General features: G+C 44.5%; 1 protein-coding gene across 27 annotated transcripts in view; it reads left to right on the forward strand.

The window, feature by feature from the left end:
* Positions 1–23,573, forward strand: part of LOC111254288 (uncharacterized) — a 24,039-nt gene continuing 466 nt past the window's right edge. Inside the window, exons 1-14 of one of the 27 annotated variants that reach the window (XM_022814968.2) lie at positions 1–527; positions 2,748–2,813; positions 3,079–3,168; positions 3,312–3,479; positions 3,698–3,936; positions 4,375–4,461; positions 5,367–5,453; positions 6,389–6,475; positions 7,487–7,573; positions 8,058–8,144; positions 8,892–8,978; positions 9,410–9,499; positions 22,031–22,134; positions 22,318–23,486. In XM_022814968.2, the coding sequence (XP_022670703.1) occupies positions 464–527; positions 2,748–2,813; positions 3,079–3,168; positions 3,312–3,479; positions 3,698–3,936; positions 4,375–4,461; positions 5,367–5,453; positions 6,389–6,475; positions 7,487–7,573; positions 8,058–8,144; positions 8,892–8,978; positions 9,410–9,499; positions 22,031–22,134; positions 22,318–22,840 (1,866 nt within the window). In that variant the 5' untranslated portion in view covers positions 1–463 and the 3' untranslated portion in view covers positions 22,841–23,486. Of the gene's footprint in view, positions 528–887; positions 919–2,747; positions 2,814–3,078; positions 3,169–3,311; positions 3,480–3,697; positions 3,937–4,374; positions 4,462–5,366; positions 5,454–6,388; positions 6,476–7,486; positions 7,574–8,057; positions 8,145–8,891; positions 8,979–9,409; positions 9,500–22,030; positions 22,135–22,317; positions 23,487–23,573 lie in introns of those variants that run through there. The other 26 variants (XM_086975790.1, XM_086975793.1, XM_086975792.1 and 23 more) reach the window with 26 other exon arrangements.

Below are 23,573 nucleotides of genomic sequence, written 5' to 3' on the forward strand. Positions count from 1 at the left end.
CGCCGCATACATCGTTCGCGTAAGGCCGATCTATAATTGTATTCGGCCGTAATCTTTACAGAATGATGAAAGCCGGCCTATTGGACTAGAGATAATTGTGGAGATCTGCAGCGTTATCTGAATACAGTAGCGGCTAACCAACTGGCACATACAGCAGCGAACGAAGATCAAAAGCTTGCGTGGCGTTTTCAGAAGTAACATTTGAGTTCGATGAGGCCAACGACTTCAATATTACCAATGCAGTTTACATGTGAAAAATATTTTAAAAAGTTAATTTAACAATATTTGCAAGTAGTGATCGCGTGCATGCTTATGCTTGTCTACGATATTATTATAGTGTGACCTGCCGCTACTGCCTTGCGACCTACGAACCGTAGTGAATTAACTATTGGATATCTGATTCATTGATTGACCGGCCGCTTGGTGGAAAACCGAGGTTTCTAAAACGCCATCGTTCACTGAAATGTCGTCGGAAGCTTTAGCAGCCCATGCGGCGCTTACGGCTCGCCGACCTGATGGATCACAAGGTAAGTGACATTGTGCTTCGGCTATAAAATGGATGGCTATTTGAATATTTGCTTAGCAAATGTTTACCTTACGTTTTTTCGGGCCCACAATTACCTGCTTAGTATTTACTAGCAGTAGCCGAATCGAACCTCCTAGCATTACTTTTCTGAAGGTGGACAACACACCGTTACATTTGGCTGATCTCGTAACCGTATTGTAGACGTAGATAGGTAGTGGGGCATGAGTGAATGAACGAATGAATAGTTGGCCAGCTGAGTAGGCGCACAAGGCTAGATCACAAGGTAAAGGATAGCGTCGTGGGTGCCTGATGGGCGCCCCGTTGCTTCTAACGTATTCCTGGTACGATGGTTCACCAAAGGGTCCTCGAGAAGCCCCATGCGAATGTTTAAGGTGAGCGCCAATTAATTAATAGGCCGTGGCATTTCGCTTCGGAAATGCATCATATAGTTTGATAGTGTTTGAATTTGTACAACTCCCAAATGATATAATTGAATAAATATATTTGAGAATTGTACAAATGCTTTTTATAGGCAACGATGTAATCGTTTGTAAGCCTGGTAACAAATTCAGTTTAACGAGATTTGTTTTCTATCTGATGCGCTCATTGCCATAGCTGACTGTATTGTATCTCGATTCTCAGTGGCTAATTATATCTTGTTATACTGATTCGGTCCGTTGTGACCATATCAAGCAAATGTCTATGAATATTTTCTTGACAATGTTATTTATTGCAACGAATGCCACAGTCAGTTCCGTGGTGTTGCTCACTCATGTTGAGATTATTACGTTTTTGTCAAGATCAGTCTCCCTAAAATAAAGTAGACGTTTCGAGGTTAGACTTATAGTTCATGTAGTCGAGTTTTTCGGATTCGTCAATGGTTTTTGATTGGATGCCTGCTGCATTAATGTTATTGATGCTCTCATTATCCTGTTGATGAAAACATTATTTTATGCTTAATCTTGTTGGATAGAGCCGTTTCATGTATCCTAGTCGTTTAGCTTAACGTGTTCCTCGGTTTAATGTCTCTTTTGATGTCATGAAATTTCATCACGAAACCCGTTCTTCGAAGGAAGATGAGAACAGGCTTGTCCTGACATTTGCAGCGCATGCCCATACATTAAAATGCAGCAATGTATCAAACTGTGCCTTTCTGGTATTCATTTGTCATATGTATCATTACAAAATAAAAATATATGGTCGACTTATTGATCACACCCACACATAACAATACTCCATTATCTATTGTAGTATTTCACTCCATCGGTCGAATTTCGTCATCTAAAATTCTATCGCTAGCAAGTATTAGCACTAAGGATAGACGTAAAGACAAGTTTTTTTTCTATCTTTTTATGATAATCCGTACTGTGCAATATTTCCAATGCAACAAGACTACAACGGATAGTATTTAGTTTTCTTGCTCGATCCCAACGCTATATCTGTCCCGCTATTAGCAAGCATCATCATTTTTACATTACCACCATTTCAAATTCTACTCAATTCATGTTTGTCGCATCCGACTCATAAATTAATTTCTTTTAATTTTTTATTTATTTTTTACAGCATTTCAGCTTTCTTCTTATGAACTTATTTAAGCCACCATATTTTAAGATGCGTCTGTTTTTATTACTGAAGTGAGAGGTTCGCAATTTTTGAACCATGCTTGATTATTGTACTGTAATTGGTTATTCCTTCACGAACTCTAGTTCGGTAAGGAATAACTAATTCTGCTCAATTCTAAAGTCTAGACATAGTTTACCTTTGTCTATCGAATTTTTATCATGGGTAAACTCAACAGTTAGTACAGAATGCGCTCAAACGGGTAAAAACATCTTTCGGTGCATTACACGAATTACGCTTGAGGGTGATCTCACATAATCGATGGTTTTTTTCAGAGCAAGCTTCCGTAAGATCTAGTAGATTGATTAATTTTATTAATTGATTTTGTGCTTTTTTTTTTCGGTTTAAAGTAGTTTTTCTGCATCTTAGCAGAAATTGGTGTTTAGCCCCTTCCAAAAATTCGTTCTCTCCTTCACCTATATTCGATGCATTGACGCCTGCTTGCTCTTTTATGGTTGCTTTTTTGCGTTGAGTTCGCGTATAGAACAAAAGCTAGTAATAATAGTAGCCGTAGGTGGCTTTGTGCATGATAGACCGACGATCCCATATCGTGCCACCACTTTCTCTTTTACCACTTTCTCTTGTTAACATGACTCGACAGGTGTACCTGAGGCAATGGCCCTACAACGCCTGCTCGATCGGACAGCGGCTGATATGCCCACTCAAGGTGCGAATAGATTAAACATGTCTCCTTACATGTAACCGTAATGCACTTTTGTACTTCGCGTATGTTCACTTTGTCTCCACCTTATTAATACAATTGACGGGAATGAACTGTACCAAAAAGCAAAAGTATATATCGAACGTAACAACCTATAGCACAGGGAACGCCGACTTTACTCATTACACACACAGCTAACTTGTGTCGTAGATGTTTATTAGAGGCTGGTTGATATAGAATGCTTGAATTCTCATATTTAAAATTGTTGCAGGCCTTCACGAAGCGCTGATCGCGCAACGGTTGATCGACCGAAGTTTAAGCGAAGTGGGCACTCTGGGTCCACCCCCACCAACGTCACAAGGTACGGCTGCATCACTCGCATAATTTATTCAACAGAAATAATTATGCCAAGAGCACAGTTATCTGTCATTATTATTATTAAGTTACCTTGTGCGTAATTTTGTTTTCTAAAATTCACTATTCGAATACGTGGCTGATACTTAGATGTGATTCAAGATTCCCTATCAGCTGTTCATGCTGAACAGCGGGCGGCGGCAGCGGCAGCAGCTGCTGCAGCTGCAGTGTCCGGTGCTGGCACTGCTCCCCCAGGAGGGCAGCCTACAGGTGGAGGTCAAAGAGGCGGCGGTAGCGGCGCGACCAGTGGACCCCAGCGTAAGCATATTCGCACTTTTCGCACTGCCTTCACAGAATATTTTTACGATAATAATCAACTGTGCTGAAGGCACGGCAGAGCTGAAGCGAGCTGAACTCACCTGTCGGTTAGGATGCACGGTAGGGTGTTTTCAGAATGAAATAAGTCAATGTTCTAAAGTAGCGGATGCACTCGGGTGAGCCGGCAGCGACTCCATAACCTGTTTTCTTCCTTCCAGGTGGCTCCGGTGCTGGTGGGGGCGAGGCTAACGGTGGCTCTTCCGAACCCCGAGGTGGGCCAAAGGTCCCAACACGACCAACGGAACACTGGTGCCCCCTGTGTAATCGTTTCTTTTCGACCGCTTCCAACCTCACGCAGCATAAACGCGTTTTTCATAACTTCGAGTACAGCCGGCCAAAGTGCGACATTTGTGGCAAAACATTCTCGACGCCAAGCAATCTCAAACAGCACGTCCGGGTTAGTTAATCAGCTTTTTATGGTCGGTTATCGGCGGCGTGTCTGTGAATGTAACTAGCGGTTCAAATATGTGCGTTAACTTATGTAGTTACTAACAGAAACACAGTAGTATGGTTTGATCTAGCTTGATCTTGTTCCGGCCCAGTTCTTTCGAACATGTACAGTGAAAGACAAAAATCTGATACAACAATGCCTCCTAGAAACAGACAGTAAATCGCTTAAGCAACAAACTGCTTTCGTTATTTGGGATCAAGAGTTAACCCCGATTTCTAAACTTGTGTACTTTACTTCTATACACCTTCACACTAATTGCCGTATAGAGAAGCTCTTGCCAGTATGGTTGCGATCGTATTGAAAGTGAACTGAACATGTGTGTGTATATGTCTAAACGGAACAGTCAACGTGCCGCAGTGGTAATCTTGTAATTTTTTTATTCAGTTTATTCACATCGACTACAGCCGACCCAAGTGCGACATCTGCGGGAAAACCGTCTCGACAGTTAGCAATCTCAAACAGCACGTTAGGGTTAGTATGGATTTACCACATAATTATATTCCTCTATATGTAATATCATTCGCTTACCTTCATTGTTATACATCTACGTTACAAATCTGATACTTTGTAATTCTTGTCATTTGCGATGAACGAGGACAGCTTGGGAGTGACTGGTTGTTAGTTATCGTATAAATGAGCAGTAATATTATTATGGCATGTTGATGATGGAGTGGGTGGGGATTTTTATCTGATTCAAAGTTGCGTAAATCAAAAACCTCCAACGTTATTACGCTCCGCTTAGGGTATCGTTCTGTTAGTTAGCTTTTTTCAATTTAACTGAGATTTTTCTACAAACCCGATTTAACAATTGTTACTTACATAGTGGCAGAACATCTATACCATCTTTCTCTATTCCTTTTCGTCCCTGTAAAGATGTACTTTTTTCCAGTGTAGCCGTAATTGTAGACCGTAGTTTTTATTTAGTACGTTTTATTGAATCGTTTCAATTACCTAATATTGACCGAGTTAGTCTAAGGTAATGGTGCAGCGAGATTCGTTAAAAAATGGGAGCGAGCAACTAAATTGATCGCTTAACTTTAATAAAGAGCAGTTTTATATGAATTTTGTCTGCACAAAGTTTGTAGGGTATTCGAGGGATAGTGGACTTTCTGCATCGAAGTGAGTTAAATCGGCTAATGTTTTATCCTCCGCGACCATTTACTTTTAGCATCGATGCTGCTGTTTTAATCAATCTTCTAGTAAAAAAATCGATGCCATTGCCCACAGGTAGGGGGTGCCCCGCATGTCGTTTTTTATAATAATACTAAACCGGTACAAAGCAAGCTTCATTCAGTAAGTTATCGAAGGGACGTTAGGGGTTAGACGCCACGAGAAGCTTCAATTCCGAGTCTGATATTGTATATTGTCTTATTTAGTTTGCCCACATCGACTACAGCCGGCCCAAATGCGACATCTGCGGAAAGAGCTTCTCGACGGTTAGCAATCTCAAACAGCATGTTAGGGTTAGTACCTATATTCACACTTCAGTTGTAAATTATCAATAATTTTCTATATTTACCTTTTAGAAGATTTAGCCGTAGGAGAAAGACCTAGCTAGTCTTATTACGCGATTATTTTTCATTCAATATGTTGCAGTGCCCATGTTTCTCATTAGAGAAAAGTGCGGAGAACGAAAAAGAGGATTCGCAATTAACGAATGAAAGAGCGAGGGAGTTCTGTCTGAATCCAAGATCCAAACTTAGTTAGCTCGTAACTTACAAACGTTAATGTTTGGTTGTATTTCGTGTGAATGAGCTGTGTGCCTGTTTGTGCGTCGATCGTAGCTATAGAAAAAGTACTGGGCAATTAAGATTCGTTTCGTTCGGTTTACTGTTGCTGAAAAGAAACAATATTGCTCAATGCCGTCTTGTTGCATACCTAAAGCAGCCTAGGCAAATTTCTTGGAGAACGTGTTATACCGATTGGTTGGTATATTCATTTATTGATGTGTGATGCGTCTTGATGGCAGTATGTTGTACAAAAAGATGCATTATGCAGAAAGTAAATTGTTTTTCCTATAAGTTTCGTAATTACAACTTCGGTTTAAGATATACATATATATATATATATATATATATATATAGGAAGAAACGTCTGGTTTTCCTTAGGATGCTACAGCCAGTTGTTTCATGGTACGAATCGACAAACGGTTAGGTTCTACCTAACTACTGAGGGTAGTCTGAAAAAACACACAGAAAAACCAGGACAGGAAGGCCGGTTACAGGTCTTGAAAACCTGTATCTTACACTTGATATCTGTTACTGTCTTTGTGGCACGATGACAACACAATCTATTAGCGAGTTTTTATGTTGTAGACTGAATGAAACGTGCGATACCGACAGATTTTGGAAAGAGACGTTCTTCAATGAAACTCTGGTCTTGATTATCTTTTATTTAGTTTTCCCACATCGACTGCAACCGGCCCAAATGCGACATCTGCGGGAAGAGCTTCTCGACGGGTAGCAATCTCAAACAGCATGTTAGGGTTAGTACTTATTCTTATACAGTTCACTTCACTGAAATCTGACATTGCAAGTACCATCTAATACAACAAACTGCAAAATCTCTAAAATTCACAAAAATACCACTGTAGTCATTAAGTTTGTCTGATTGTTACGAAAGACTTTTTTTTTGCTTATTGCCGTAAGAAAAGACGACGTAAAGTCAGTATGTACTCCACGGCGGAAGCTGACGGGAAGTTAGACACGGAATTCTTGTCTAAATCCAAATCCAATATTTAGATCCGATGCTCTGCGTGCTAGAGACAATACATTTGATACCAGTATTGTTGTTGTTTTTTTTTTTTCTCTATAAACAGCAAAAACAACTTTAAGATGTGATCTCATTACACACAATAGCAAAATTTTGCTGATATATTTTTTTTTCGTTTTGTGCACTTTTTTCTAAGCACGTGATAACAGATTGATCGATGTACTCGGACCAGTTAGTCTTGTTTCAGCTCAATGAGCTCTTTTTACCGCGTTATAGAAACCTTAGACGCTCATACGAATTGTAAACCCCATGCGTTCTGTGTTAAAAGAGTAGATTTTTTAGGAGCTAGATTACAGCTATGTAGAATTTTAAGCACGGTGCTACGTATCAGTTGAATGATGTAGTTGCGCGTATATATATTTAAAGTCAGCTGGGTTTTTTCAAAGCTTCCAGTCTAATGGTGCCGATCTAATCTATCTGGTCGCAAAATTAAACGACACACTTCTTTTAAAAACAGCTTTCCTGTTGTCGACCAACCAGCCACCGTACATCTTATTCTCCTCTTTGCATAATAGTAGACAGAGAGAAAGAATGGCTTGGATCTAGGCAAAGTATTCCAAACGTTTCCCGAACACCATTTTTTCACGTTACGGCATTCTGAAGCGCACTTTCTAAATCCATACTGTGATAAAGGCTGCAGAGGCATGAGAGTCATCTAAATAAAGAGGGGGGAAAACCAGATTCAATTACAATCTGATATTGAATATATACGTTTTCAATTTAGTTTTCGCACATCGACCTCAGCCGACCCAAGTGTGACATCTGCGGGAAGAGCTTCTCAACCGGTAGTAATCTCAAACAGCACGTTAGGGTTAGTACCTATTGTGTCTACCTATAATCAAAACGACATGATACGCAACAATTAGGCTTGGATAACACTTGCCTTGTACGGGGCGCCTGCGATACAAACGATGCCTGCAGGCCATTAAATAGAGCATTTCTACAATATCGCATTATTTTATTCTACTGCATTAGTTGGGAAGCGTTTCATCTGCGATTTGTTGAACAAAGTGCAACATAAGACGCAGGATGTACCTCGTCGTCGTACAGAAGTAGCTTAGCTGCAAATTTACGTGGATGATTTTTTCCAAGTAGACATGTATGTCTATTTATTATATAATATAGTTGAAATACTCTGATATGTTAGTGGTAGCTACATCATCATTGTTATTGCATCTAAACAGCGGCAGATAGGGGCTTCGCTTGCTTGCGCTCTTCTGAAAAAGACAGCGATCAAGAAAATTAAATTACAACTATTTACAATCTGATATTGAATATATACGTTTTCGATTTAGTTTTCCCACATCGACCTCAACCGGCCCAAATGCGACATCTGCGGAAAGAGCTTCTCGACCGGTAGCAATCTCAAACAGCACGTTAGGGTTAGTACTGCTATCAGAGAGTAACACGTACACTTCTGTGTCGATCGAGCACAGAGTCACACTGCGTAGCATTCACCTTGTATGCACCGTATTTCGGCAATATGGTAGATGCGCTAAATACCTATAGCGCCGAAGATAAAGGGAGACGGGGTGGTCATCAAATGCGTTTCTCATCTGCTCATATTCGTGTCCACATATCACGGCATCAGATGCCCATGGCGCACCTTCGGGATATTTATAGCAATCTTGGTGCGGCCCGCTCCTAGTGTTCGTTCATTGCATGCTTCACCAATGGGGCTTAACTAGTCTCTAGAGCTCCCTACACACCGTGTACAAGAGGTTTCATGTCTAATCAGACTGAAACCTATACAGCATTGGAGATCATTGTCGTCATCCCGTGTATGTTTCATGGCTCTGTTGTGTCCTTCTTGGCGTCACGAACCTTCATCTGATCATGGTGCTTCGCTCGATCTTTGACGCTATCGGGTATTTTAGTTGTTGCGAAATAATAATATTCTACGAATCATAATTCAGTATTAACTTTATGGGTAAGGACTTGGATTTAGACGAAGTTCCCCCGAAAACTTTCCGACATTTCGACAAGTTACAACTTCCTTTAGATCACTCAGTAAAAACATTAGAAAACAAGAGAATCTTCTCCCACTAGTGAAGTAATTTACACAAGCATTGAGATGAGAAGCGAATTCGATCCGAATCTGATACCTCTCTGTACGTTTCTGAATTTAGTTCTCCCACATCGACTGCAACCGGCCCAAGTGCGAGATCTGCGGAAAGAGCTTCTCAACGGGTAGCAATCTCAAACAACACGTTAGGGTTAGTACTGACTCTCATTTGCTGTTTCATTAATTAATCCATACCTTACTATTACCCTATTTAACGACTTGCTATTTTATGTTGCTAATATTGGGTAGACCGACAACGCTGAGCCCCACTTGGTTGCACCTATTAAACCGAATACAGTATTCATCCCATAATATTGTATCTTATTTGATTTTTCTAAACTACTAGCGGATGTCCTAATTAGGCCAGAATCCCTAATTTCATATGCTATTTGTGTCAGTCTCTATTCTATCATCCTGTCGATTCGTTTTTACGCACAACTATTTCTTCCTTCCTTAAACGGCAATAGATTTAAAGAATTTTCTGGTCGAGTTCGTAAAGATAAATGTAAATAAAAATTCATTTCGAGTCGATACTGATTTGACTAGAGTCTGATAGAGTCTGTCTATAATTTGTTTATTTAGTTTTCCCACATCGACTGCAACAGCCGACCCAAGTGCGACATCTGCGGGAAGAACTTCTCGACGGTTAGCAATCTCAAACAGCACATTAGGGTTAGTACTACCATTCATATCTAAAAATTCTCTTTTTTGCACTTAAATTCGAATTAACCGAAGGGAAAGATAAAAAGCCGTTGCAAGAAAGATTATGTTAAAATATAAACGGTCACTGTACCATCTGTGTTATCTAGGAAGGGTTAGCAAAGTGAGGGAATCTTTGTCTAAATCCAAGGTTCGCCTTTTCGAATTTTCCTGCCGAGTAAATGACAAGAGTATGTCGATTTGGGCAAACGTGTTATACGGATAACACTATCGTTCACAACATACTTTTGTCAAGAGTTACTTATGATAAGACTTCCTTATGAAAAATCTACGGTGACTTCTGTCCGAGCAAAAAGTACTACTGGGTTAAAAATGCAGAATGTTAGCAATAAAAAAAGTACTCTGATAATATTGGTTTGTCTCGGTCGGCATTTTTGGTTGTAGCTTGTTTATTGATTCGTTAGCTTTGCCAAGGTTGTACTTTTCTGTCTAACGATACAGAGTTCAATATCACTTTCCTTTTAACACACACCCAACCAATAATGGCCTGTTATGGACCAGTTAAGCAATCCTCTTACCTACTACGTCTCTACACAACGAAAAGTGACCCCGCAGTCATGTAGCGAATTCATTCTCAATAGAACGTGTTCATTCTCAATAGCCTCAATGCGTAGGAATTTCTATATTAGGGCAGCAAATCTTTAGATGAACTTACAGAGACAAAAGCATCAAAAAAAAAAGATTTCAAACTCCTGCTCAGCGTGGTCCATTTATCGGGCCTCCTCGCTATCGTTGTTTTCACGGTCATTAAAAAAGCATACTTGTTACCGTCGCAACCAGCAGACACTGGGTTCGATGTCGGTTACGAACTGTTCCTCGTACGCGTACGTATCTCGTGCGAGGTTAGCGACCTGCATCGACCACTTGACGAACGATCGTCAACCAGACAGCTAAGCCAGCGCTATATTTTTAAAACCAATACAACCTCCGTTGTAAAATCGGTCATACTACCAGGACCGACCAATACCAGGACCAGTCTAAGCGTCATCCGGCCTCGCCTACCACTGCTAAGCACATGCGTCCCCGCCATGTAACAAATTTCCTGTCCCCCTTCTTTGTTCGAAAATAGAACAACAACGACAACGGGCACGCACCAACGCGAAGCAGCAGCAGCAGCCGCAACGGGAAGGATCATTTAAACGACGACGACGACGATGATGATGACGGCGGCGTGGCGATCATGATGATGATGATTGTGATTATGACGACGGCGCTACTGTTGCTGCTGACAGCGCTAAAGCTTGATACGCTACTAGCGCCTCGTGACGGTGGTGGTGATGGCAGGGGCGATTATGTTGATGCTGATGATCGTAGAGTGTAGTGATGACGGCGGCTACGAAGATGATGATTACTTTGGTAATTTCGCGTTTTCTGTCCCATTTCCGGCTCTCTCTCTCTCTCTCTCTCTCTCTGTCTCTATGCACCCGGTCTGGAAAAAACAGCAAGGTGCCTTTTTTGCTTTGCTGTACTCTTGTTGTGGCTGGCTGATTTCGAGTACTGTTGCTATTGCTATTTATGTCGCCGGTATATTTGACTGTAACTGTATGTGGGCACCTGCAGGCATAATATTGAATATGAGCATGATCATCATTATGAAGGTCAGGAGCGTATTTTTGTTACTACTATTTTTGTATGCGTATCAGTCTTGACAAAATGCTTCTATCTGAGGGTAACAACGAAGATCGACTGGCACAATCTGGCATTGCTACGATACATGTTATTGCTGAGTATATTAATATGTCTGTATGATGTTATACGAGTATTTATCTCTGTCTATGATCGATCGATACTGCTCGCGCACAGTCAGCCGGCCGACCGATGACAATCACAAGACTCTCTACTCTTTTAGTAGAACCATTCGTAGTAGCGTTCGTGTTCGTCATAGTAGAAGAAATAGCAATTGCATGTTGGCAAAGAAAGCGGTAACGATAAAACGAAACTTGTATCATCGCAGCTGGTGTTGTTTTTTCGCCGTATCTTTCACTCCGTCCGGTTGGGGGAACGGCAACTCGACAGAGCCCTTTTTATCTTCATCTCACAGCTTAGCGTTACTGGCAGCGGAAGAGAGAAGGCAGTGTGGAAAAGCGCACACAGGAGTAGGACGTTAAAAAGGTACCATCAGTAGTACTATAGCTAGCTATTACCGCCACGTCTGCTACTACGCAACGCCGACTAGGACAGAACCTTCGTAGCCGTTGTCATGGTGATGACAATAATGATGACAGTAATCAGCATCATCAGCATTTCCACTAGCGCCGCACCGTGTCGCCATCAGCGTCACACAATCATTAACGATAGCGGCTGTTATAACAGATGTAGCAAGAAAAGTAGGAGATCGCTGGTACGATCAGCATCTGATGTGGGTTGCTCATGATGATCTGCGGGCTGCTTGCTTGCCTGCCCCTGCCTCGTCCGCCACCACTATCGTCATCGGCCCCACTACCAGCGCACGGCAACGCTCCCCACATGCTAGCCAGCAGCAAGCAACCTGTCTAGACCTTCCTGGCTCGCTTAGTTTGACTGGATGGTGGCGACTAGCGCCTAGCGGATGGTTAGTTTGTGCAAAGCAGTGAGTTAACTTCGGCAACTACGATGAAAACGGTGGTGGTAGCGGTGGAGAGGCACTAGGGGGATCGGAATGACACAGATACTAATAGCGATGCCAACGCAGACGCCGATGGCCGTGTAGTGGCAGTGGCGACATTCTTTACTTATGCTTTCTGCTTCACTGTTAGCGAAGACAGAAGCGTCAGTAATGAAGTGTAACACTGCATCCAGCATCAGTGTGTCACACTATGGATGGAATCGACAGGGGGACACAAACGGTCGCTAACGTTTGCGACCCTGCACAGGGGGAAAGGGGCCGTTACTAAAGCCAAAGCAGAGCCATTATTATCAGAGCTGCGGCGGTCAGCGTCGTTTCAACGCGGTCCAGGCCAGTCCAGGCCGACTAAAACCGAACGGTGGCCAAACCAAACAGAGTGACGCCATTACCGCCACAACAATCAGCGCCACGACAACGATTATTGCTGCTCTTACGGCCAGCACCAACGGCACAGGCGTCGTCTGCGACAGTGATAGTGTCAAGGGGAGCGAATAGCAGTCACTAGCAGTTGTGGGGGCTCACCGGCTACTACCGAAGTTATCGTCGTTGTCAACAACAATAACGATAACGATGATGACAACTACAGAAGCTGACGTTCCCGTTCGAGCTCCCTGGCCTGATGGTGGCTGGCATCGTTGTGGAGCCAGCGATACTGGTCGTGTTAGCAGTTGTGGTAGGGATCGTTTTAGTCGCGTTTCGCCGCTGTTGTTACACAGATGTCGTTATTCTTGTTGCACGTTTTGCCGTGAGAGCTGCTACTGGTGCAGCTGTCGAGATAATTCCGCAGAGACATAGCCTCAGAGTAGTAGAGCTGTACAGCTGCGCAGTAACGCAGTCAGTCGTAATCATCCATTGCTACTCCTGTTCGTTGAAGCTGCAATGGCAACAAAAGAAGCGAGGCAAACGCAAAGCGAAACGCACAAAATCCTGCGACTCCTGTTACAACAGCGTCGTTGCCGCTTAGTCGCTTGGCCGCTCCGTTGGTTAACGCCGCCGACGACGACGACGACAGTGGCGACGACGACGACGATAACAACAACAACAACAGCAGCATTGGCTGATTGCCCGATGCTATCCATAGAGCTGCCATTGTCGCTGATTGTGATGCTGATGATGATCATCATCATTACGCAGACGCTGACGACGGCTGTGATGTTCATTGGGTAGCGACTGATGATGATGACTCTGCAACGGCGGCAATGGTGATAGCCGCAGCAGTAGCGGCGGTTTCCTTGAACACCCTTACACACAGGGAGCAGCAGCTGGCGAGGAGCAGGGGGCGGGGACCATTCTGATGATGGTAGAGCGATCGTTATTGTCGTCGTTCTGATGGTGCTGATAGTAGTACGGGCGTTGGTTGGCCTTAGTAATAGCAGCCGCAAGAGCAATGATCGCGGCGATAGTCTGCAGTGGAGGAGGGACGGCTGAAATGGTATGGAGGAGCGTAGACTAGAATCGGTAGTGCCGACAGACGCTTTCACGAGCAGCATAGTGGCGACAAAAATAAATAAACAAACAGACAAAGAAATAGTGAGTGAAAGAAAACTTATTTCGGGATCGTAGCGTCACAGAGTAGGATCATTGAGTATTATTGATATGGTTATTACTATTATAAGAAGTCATTGCTTCTTACGGTTTAACGCTGTTGCTCGTGGGCCATTCAAAACATTCGGCGCGTTACCAATACGCATTTTTGTGTCTACTTTAGTAGGTTTTGTTTAGATTGTACCTACAATCTACTAATCACGATAGATGCTGTATGCTCTATTTTAGCTGGTCTCATTATTTTTATTTAAGCTCAAAAAAAGTTTGATAATAAAAAAATACTCGTTTAAGCCTGACACAAGTTGTCCATTCTTGATCCCGGTTTACCCTTTCGACGGCCAAAAAAATATATTACCCTTAAGGAAATTAACTGCAAAATTTCAAGTTGTGGATGGTTTCGAACGTTTAATTTCTAGCAATAGACCACATCAATATAACCGCTATCCGGATTGTTTGATCATTTCCCGACAGGGAGAGCAGCTTCTCCGTTTTTACCAATATTCCAGCTCCCTGTCCAGTTGTGGTTGTCTTCGTTACTATCAGCGAATCGAGTACAACTATCGTATTCCATCTCGTTCTGTGGTCATGTGTCGCTGCATCTTTCTTGACATTCTGTGGTCATGTGGCCCTGCATCTTTCTTGACAATGTCCCTATTCGGTTTTGCCTCTGTTGTCCAGCCGCTCGTTTATTCGCTGTCTACGACTATCCAAGCAAAGCATTTGCCCACTACGGTATCTGTATTATGATCATCATTATCATCATCGCCCACTTGTCATCTGGTCCCTCAGGCCCCTGTAATCAGTGGCGTTTGCGTGCCTTTGTATGAGTACCACACGTCTTTCGTTCTGTCGCCCCCTGCTGTCTGCCAACGTATACTGGTAAAGAATAGCGACGCCCAATTTAGCCGAACCTCACTGGGTCGAGTGCGGGAGAAACAGTTTGGCTTTAATAGCGGTTGCCGCACTGCCGCCTAGGATATTGCCTGCTAGTGCTTACCCCATCTGTACCCCCTTTGCAGTTGCCCTACCCCCACCGATGATGGGAAATATGATGATGGTGGTATCTGGTCGCGTTATGCCGGTGCCACCGCGTTGATAATTGTGATGTGGCAAAACACACGCTACAGCACGAAACCTAACAACACAATAACATGAAGCAACGTAATGTAGCAGAAGCTGCACTCAATGTATTCTCGTACGAGTACGTTGGGGTGTGTCGAGTTGGGTTGCTAAAATGTAGGGACGCACACAGTAAGTTGGGCTCAATATGAGAGCTCTTCCTGATGGTATTGCTGTCATTGTATGATATTACTGTGTCTGTCTTTCGCGACTGCTGCTGATTGTGGTCCCCGGAATTCATATTAGTGATGATGCCCGTATCACTGATGTGCACCGCGTCTCTACTTTTCCCCCTGTCTGCTGCTGCTGGCGACGTTTCAGCCGCCGCTGCTACGCTTTCATCTTATTCTTTAGCGGCAACTTACAAGCAATAGCAGCAATAGTGAAGTAGAAGGCGTTTGGTAGCAGCAAATATAAGATTTTGCCAGCAGCAGCGACAGCGGCGCCTAGTGGCAATGCCCTGCGGCGGCGGTACGGACATCAGCCAACGACGAGAATGGACAGAGAAAACAGTGACGGAGCGAAGAATAGATGAAGGGAATCAGGTACGTATGGAATAGAGGAACATAATCATCATCAACAGCAGCAATAGCGGCAGCATACGAGGTAGCGGCGGACATGACTGAGATGCTGCTGCTGCGGACGAAGGCGCCACGACCGATGATGACGGGAACGACGGGCGGCTACGACGAATTCGCCTTTTCTGCTGCTGCCTCTGATGTTGTTCATGCTGCTACTGCTACTAATGATAATGCAGGTGTTATTGATGATGATGACGGCGGGGACGGCAACGGCAGCCCTCTTGGCTGCTGTTCCTGCCGCTACCGCTGCTTTTTCATGACGATGATCGCCCTGCTCGCTTGGATGATGACACTGACGCTGATGATAATGACGATGGTCCCCATTTTCTTCTCTTTGATGATGATGACTTTGCCTCAGCTCGTATTGTCGCCGTAGCTGCTGGCTCGTCTCGGTAGAGTCTGATAATGACAGCAGGGATGCTGCAAGCAGTAATGGTGATGGCAATGATGATGATGATAAGAATTTTGGGCGATAACGCCAACAACGAAGCTGATGCTGATCATACTCTGTGTCGACGGACGGACAGGCAGGCAGGCAGACACGCACGCAGGACGACGGTCGCTTGGTCGGACGAGCTGACCAGCGCCGGCGATGATGATCGGCCTGACGCCGACTATGCTAGCGGTGTTGCCACTAGCGCCAATCATGATCCTTGTGACCATGATGACGAGGGCGATGATGATGATTATGATCATTATGCCGCCGCGCTGATGGTAGTGGTGGTGATGATTATGGTGATACCCGTAATGACGTTGATAATGCTTATATCCGTTCTGCCATTCCTCGTTTGTGAAGACTGTGAGCAACGATGAGCTTTCTTTCTATAGCCACTGTTGCGAATGGTGGTGATTGTGCTTACAATAATGTTTCTAATAATAATGATGGTGATGATGATGCGTCTTCCGATGAAGTCCGCATTATGACTATCTGTAATGTGAATGTGCGTTACGCGTTGGCCCATGCCTATCAGGCGTCGTAGGCGTTGTCGGCAATATCAGCGGCAATAACAGCAACAAACGTACTAGTAGTAGTGGTACTACTGATCCTGAATGTGATGCTGTGGCGAGAAGAACGATTAGACGCAAAAAAGGATAATACCGACGCTAACGGCGCTGGCAAGAGCTGTAAGGACAAACGATAGAATGACAGAACCAGTCAGGCAGGCAAGCAAGCGGGCAGTCAAGCGGATGTTCGACGAAGCTGAGTTGTCCCATAATGTTCCGTGTTTAATTATGATTACTGTGATACTGACTATAATACTGATGGGAATGAACGGACAATAGCGACGATAATTGGAATTGAGGTGCATCTACAGCAGCGGCCGCAGTAACAATGGAAGGAATAATAAGGAGGTGGCTCCTTTTTATCAACGATGTTTCGAGTCGTTCGCTTGTCCATCTTATTGCTCCTTCTGTCTGTCTATCTGTCAAACATCTGTCAAAGTAGGACGTTCTTATGGCCTAACTACATGATACACTCCGTTCTTGAGTCGATAGCTGGTACTAGCTTTAATATTCGCCTGCTTTTTGTCTTATGTCCGCCTCTACATTTGGGGGTTATAAAAAAACAGTCAATAAGAATGAAGAAGACGAGGGGGCGAAGAGTAGGGCCGTAGTAAACACCTCGGAAAACTGTGTCTGAATCGGTTCTATAAAATACGCCGCTATGCCGCATAGCAGCTAATCCTTTTGCAAATAGCTGCGAATTAGCCGAAGAATGAAAACATTACTACGGGATATATTTACTGTTAGCTTACTTGTTTAAGGGAAAAAGGAAAAATCAATTGACCCGGCAGAGAGGCGCATCGTTAGTGATGGATATGTCCTATGTTGTAGCAAATTTCTAATTTGCGAACACATCTTCACTTGTACCTTGTAACTTAGAAACATTATGAACCTGTATGTAAACAATACAAAGAAATAAATGAGAGCGAAAGCTTTCCGTCGTCGTCACTTTCCCAATGCACAGCAGCAAATCCACCTGCATGCTTAACACACTAAGGAGAGGCCTGTTGCGCCAAGCTAGCGTGCATCATCTTTCCGTATCGTCATTTCGCAAGATGACGATTTGTGTTTGACGTATGGCGATTGTGCTGCGTGCTAATCGGTTGCCCACTAATTACGATTCTGCCGATGGTAGTGAAAAATGATCGTTTCTTGGTCAATTACGGGAAATCCAGTTGTCGCGGTGCAACAGGAAACAAGCCAGCCAGTCTGCTTCCTACCTACAGACACACAGATGTAGTAGCACAGATGAACTAATGTTATGTTCAGGATAGTACCACTGTGTATTGGTGTCCTGCTTTTGTCTGGGCAGCTCAAACCAACTTATTACCACGATCGCTGCTCCGTAACTCATCTTCGCGGGTGTGTGTTTGAGGGCGTGCATGTATGGTTGTCGTACGACTCGGATCAGCGTTATCTTACCCTATCGTGTCCTATTATTGTGGGTCAACGTATTTCCTTCTTTATTATTGTTGTTGTTCGTGGTGTTTGTTTTTATTATAATGTTCAAGTGTTGGTTGCTTTTATTACCGTAGTCGTCGTTGCTTGTCGCTCCCTTGCTGACCTGTACATATTACCCTGGTCATATAGTTGATATAGTGCTCGGGTCAGTGAACCGCGTCCTGTCGCTTTTCCGTTCTCCGGTAATTTTATCGATGACGGAATGCGTATAGTGACGGTATCAGATGTTATCATCGTTGTTGGTGGTACCAGCGGCAGCGGCTCAACTGACGATGTCAGACTCAGCTACTGCTGTTGAGCGACGGACATATAGAAGGCACAGATGTATATAAACGAAGCTGGAGATGATGCTGATGGAGAAAGGCTGGAATAGGACGCTGGACATGCGCTGCTCGTAGTGATGCTGTCGACATCAGCAACACCCAGTATTAATTATTATTATTGTTATTATAGCAGCAGCAGTGGGTCTACTTGCGATGGCGGAGCTAGGCGACCCAATTATCGTGATTTTAACGTGTGTCGTGATGGTAACCGCAGCAACAGCGGCAGCCGCAGGTTGCTGTAGGCGATACGAGTGATCCCGGGGATGCGCCATCTCTCTAGACTCGGGTCGTTAATATTATGTCCCGTTTATGCCGCTGCCGTCGCCACTGCGATTTCTGGTAGTCACCTCCGGCTGAAAATTATTGTTGTTGTCGTCGTTGTATTGGTAATCCTGACGGCGCTCTGCTATCGGCCGTCAGTTAATTTAGGACCAGCATAGTAAGTATCAGGCGACCGCCACAATCAGCATCTCATCGCCATTACTAGAACAGCGTCACACAAGAAACACCATTACGAGCTGCCATTACTTACCAAGCGACCTATTTACTATGATGATACTGATTATGCTTACTAAGACCGATTGGCTGGCGGACCGTGGTAGCGTCGGCGGCAACAGGGAATCCGTTGCAGCCGTTACTGTGCCGGCAGAGAGAAAGACGATCCACCGACGACGATTCGACAACGGCGACCGCATCAACAACCACTTCTAGTCGTTGTTAGCCGTAGCGGTAGGGCTGCTGGCGATAGTATTTGTATCAGTGTTAACGTTACTGCTGTTTCATTATTATCATGGAATAGCTGCAGGAACGACGATTGCAACCATCACAACATAAAAAAAAACACTAGCAGTAACAACAGCGTGATTGGTAGAGTTGTACCTGTGCAATAACTGCCGGGGCTGACAAGTGACAGCTGCTGTGCTCGTTCGTTTGAAACGGATAAAGCGGACGAAGGACATGACACACCGAGAGACGAAGGCGGCGTATGGATGAATTGGACGGAGGGCAGAACATGCCAGGGCAACGAAAAGACGAGAAAGAAAGCGTAAGCGGCGTGGGGCAATGGGGGGAAGAGTGAATGCTAAGCCACTAGCGGCAACAACATTAAACGAACAAGTAGGCTCACGAGAACGGTGTAGCAATGCTGCCATCGCCGCATTTGTTGCTAATGGCAGTGGATCGCCAAAGTGCTAGCTGCCGAGCGTCCAACCGTTTAACCAGCGACAGCAGCAGCAGCGATAGTAATAAGGAAGGATAAGCGTCAGCAACGCCAGCCAGCCAGCCAGCCATTACGACGGTGCGATAATAACGAAACGAAAACGATACGTTGTCGCCGTCGTGGTCGATGTTATTATTTAGCAATTTTGCCTCTACTTCTTTTCGGCCACTGTTACTGTTATGAGCGCCATCAGACAGTGCCATCACCGCGAGCACCGCCTGGCAAACGACCGCGATGGCGGCAGTAGCAACACCAGCAATGAGGGAGAGAATGCCAACAACAACTACAACAAAGGTTTGTTGTTGTTGTTGTTCTACTTCTTTTTGTTGTGATGTTCCTGTTGCTATCGTGGCTGTCGTTGATTATATCGTTCCCAGTGGTAATGACGATGATGATGCCGGCACCGTCACCAATAATAGCGGTCCGTAGCACAGCATGAACCGTTCTAGAAGTAACGCGGCACCAGCAGTAAATAACAGCTAATGGTGTCGCTGGTGGAGTTTGTTGTTGTCGTGACGATCGGCGTTGCCCCTGCAGGCGGGCCGGCCACCCGACTAGTGGTTGCTGACTCTTGGGCTCGCTATGGCCGTGCGACGAGTTGCCGCTTCAGAGATGGTAGCGGTGGCTGTAAAGTCTGCTAGCGCACGGCCATTGCTATTGCCGTTGCTCGGCGGCGAAACGGCACCATCTTCACTAGCAGAATCGCCAACGAACACCACCATCATCATCATCATCATCATCCTCATCATTAACACCACCACCACCGCTGTCATACGCATTATGACCACTTGTACATATTCTATTCTACTATACCTTCTACCATAGCATCCACCAGCAACGACCTACCCTCCCCCCTTACATAATCATCAAACTCATCAACGATAGGCGACAATAATTGTTGTTGATGATGACGGCCACTGTTGATGACTACGATGACCATAACATAACGCACAGTGCAGAAGCAGCCAGCAGCCTATACATGCAGGATCACGCGGACATCAGACGCATATATGTATATAGTCGAGAATACTTTTAACCAGCGCTACTGTCTATGCTGATAACCACAGCTGCTACTGCCGTAGCGTACTCGTTAGTTTCCTTTTGTCATCATCGTTGCCGTTGGCGGCCATGACGGTTTCTCCACCAGCGGGCAGCACTGTTCGCCCGCTGTTGATCCATCGTTTTAGCCGTTGATGCAATTTTCTTAGTTGATTCGCTGCATTGACAAGCACGAAGTACTAGTAGAGACGAGCTGTCAGCGCGATCGCGCTGCTCATAAAAGGCTAATGGCGCTCTTCCGGATGATAGCGGCAACGCCGACGAACGGTAGTGATTATTGTTGTTGTTATTACGACGACAGGGAAGATCAATGCGGCAACGTTGTTGGTTATAATGGCCGCCATGTCAAAAGTTGAGCTGCACCGATGACAGTCGGAAAGGACAATATACAAATAGCTTGGAAGCAATAATAAAGAATTCTACTTGCTACTGCCCCCCTGATGTTGATCGTCGGAGTCGTCCGCTATGGCGACGCCCACCGTCGTCTATGGCTCTTTCATCTAACGGCGTGTAATTACGGGGTAAAACGGCAGAATAATGATAACGAGCGAACATTATCGCGTCGGATTGTTGTGTAGCGGTTTAGAGGGTCTAGAATTTTTACTGTGTTGTTGTTATTTTACAGTACAATAAAGTACTTGGGAATAGAGAAATATAGGTAGAAAGAAATTGATTGAATCAACACTTGCTCGCACAAAGTGTGCAGTTGTCGAAACTGTCGGAATTCTTGTCGGAAGATTAAGGGCCGTTCGATTTTCATTTGAATATGAGCATGGGTTGTGGGATCTGTTTTCTCCGTCCACGGTTTATCTCGGTAAACCGCTTCGTACTGGAGTTTAGCAACTTTTAGCCTCGAATTTGTGGTCGCGATGCCCATGCGATGCATGACGGTTACTGCTACCGAGAAGAAGCTAAACGGTCCATCATGTTCTGCTCTGTAGCGTCGATCGAACACGTACCTATTCCGTAGGTGTTTAGTACTATTTGACCTTGTATTGTTGGATCATACTGCGACACGAACGCCAAACTCGTTCGTGTATAAATCGACCATTAGTTCTATCTTCGTTGTTCGCTCTAATCGGCTTAATCAATCGACAATAACTAGAGATACGCACCATTTAGTATTATCAGAATGTCTCTGCGAAGTTTTACTACTTTATATGTCGTCTAACAATAGCAGTCTTCTTTGACACGTAGAAACAGAGCAGGCTGTGAGACTGTTTTCGTCCATTCCTGTACCATGTGAGACAGGACATTGACAGGACGTTTTGTAGATCCTAATAGCATTTGGAAATGGGAATGTCTGTAAACAAAAAAAGGTTATGATGAATGTCGATATGTTTCTCGTGATAATGAATCTCGAATCTGTTTAACTGTGCAATTTTATATGAACGTAAAATACTCAAAAAGTTAGTTTTTTTTTTAATCTTATTTCCAATTATATATTGAATAGCCGCCTGATGTTTTTAAAATTCGTTTTTGGCAGAGTCTTGAACTGAAAGCTTTCAGTAGAACTGTTGCCAATGAAAATGTTTTTCTCGTTTGTGAAAATTGCTTGTCTTGCAGGTGCATACAGGCGAACGGCCCTTCCAATGTTCATTTTGTCCAAAGAGGTTTTCAACATCGACTAATTTGAGACAACACCTGCGGACACATCAAAACCACTTAATGTAAGAGCTTTTTTTGTGCTTTTATTGTTGCTTGTCGTTTGTGATTTCTAAGGCAGTCCCTACTGGACAAAGTAATCGACTAAAGATAATTCTACTCCTACGTGCTCCCAGCTATGAAATGATCGATTTGTCACATCTCTCGCACTTTTACCCATCGATCTGTGTTTTGTTTTATTCGTATAGAAAATTGGAACCGTCAGGCGCATCGGGCGCCGGATCGGGTGCTGATTCTACAGCTGCTGCTGCTGCGGTGGCAGCTGCAGCTGCTAACGGTGGTGCGAACGGCGGGCCCGGAGTGCCTCAGGTACCCGTTAGTTTGGCTTCGCTGCCCAACCATCCGCCCCCACCAACGTCTGTTGCACCTGCACTTGCAGCGAGCAATCCTTTGGCGGCCATGCCTCAGCACCATTTTCTGCTCGGGCGACTGCCGCCCGAATTAAGCAGCTTTGTGTACGGCAAGGCTGGTGGAGGCGGACCCGGCGGCCATTTCGGAACCGGGGTCCCTGGAGGCCATCCACTGAGCACCGTTGGGGGTCTGCCACCTCCGGCTCATGCTCATCAGCCTCCGCCGCCCCCGCCCCACCAACAACAGCAACAACAGCAACAGCAGCAGCAACAACAGCAACAGCAGCAGCAGCAGCAGCAGCAACAACAACAACAACAACAGCAGCAGCAGCAGCAGCAGCAAGAAAATCTCGGTAGATAGGGCTGGTCCCTCAATCAAGGCGAGATCATATCACCGCACCGTCAGTTGCTACTGTGTAATTCGGCGCCTCTCTCTGACACACGACTTCAGAAACTTCAGCGGCTTCAACACTTCCAATCGTGTCAGCGGAGACCGAAGACGGCGAACCAGAAACAGAAGTAGAGACGAACGTGGAAACGAGTGCAGAATGTAGAATAGCAATTGGCGTTGGACTGTCGCATTTGATGACTTCATCCATCCCACTTCGTAGATACATCACTGCTGTAAAAGGATCGATGATGTCGTCGTCAAATGGGAAGATTACATATATACATAAACACGATAGAAGTTAACACACAATAAACCCCTTCTGTTTGGGCAATGCTAACGGAGAGGCGATAACTGGAGAAATGGTTGTTTCCAACGACTGTGCTTTGTGGGCAGGCACTGAGCAAATTTATTATTAGAGTGAATCGCATGACAGAACATAAACCTATTGAATACAAACGGTTGAGGTCACTGCGGACATATGAACAACTTCAGGGAAGCCGGCGAACATTAATCTACAAATAACAATATGCAAAAAAAGGCAGCGGATAGAATGCGCTTAGCGGGAAGGTCGAGCAAGGCCCAGCACGGACAAAGAGATGATTCGATCAGAACAAAAGTAGGTTTGATGATATGCTCTATTGACGTATCGTCCTAGCGCCCTGAAATTCATAATCTTATATCGTAACAAGCCCTGAGGCTATTG

Source organism: Varroa destructor, unplaced genomic scaffold (assembly GCF_002443255.2).
Source record: "Varroa destructor unplaced genomic scaffold, Vdes_3.0 BEIS01000007.1, whole genome shotgun sequence".
Lineage (NCBI taxonomy): Eukaryota > Metazoa > Arthropoda > Arachnida > Mesostigmata > Varroidae > Varroa > Varroa destructor.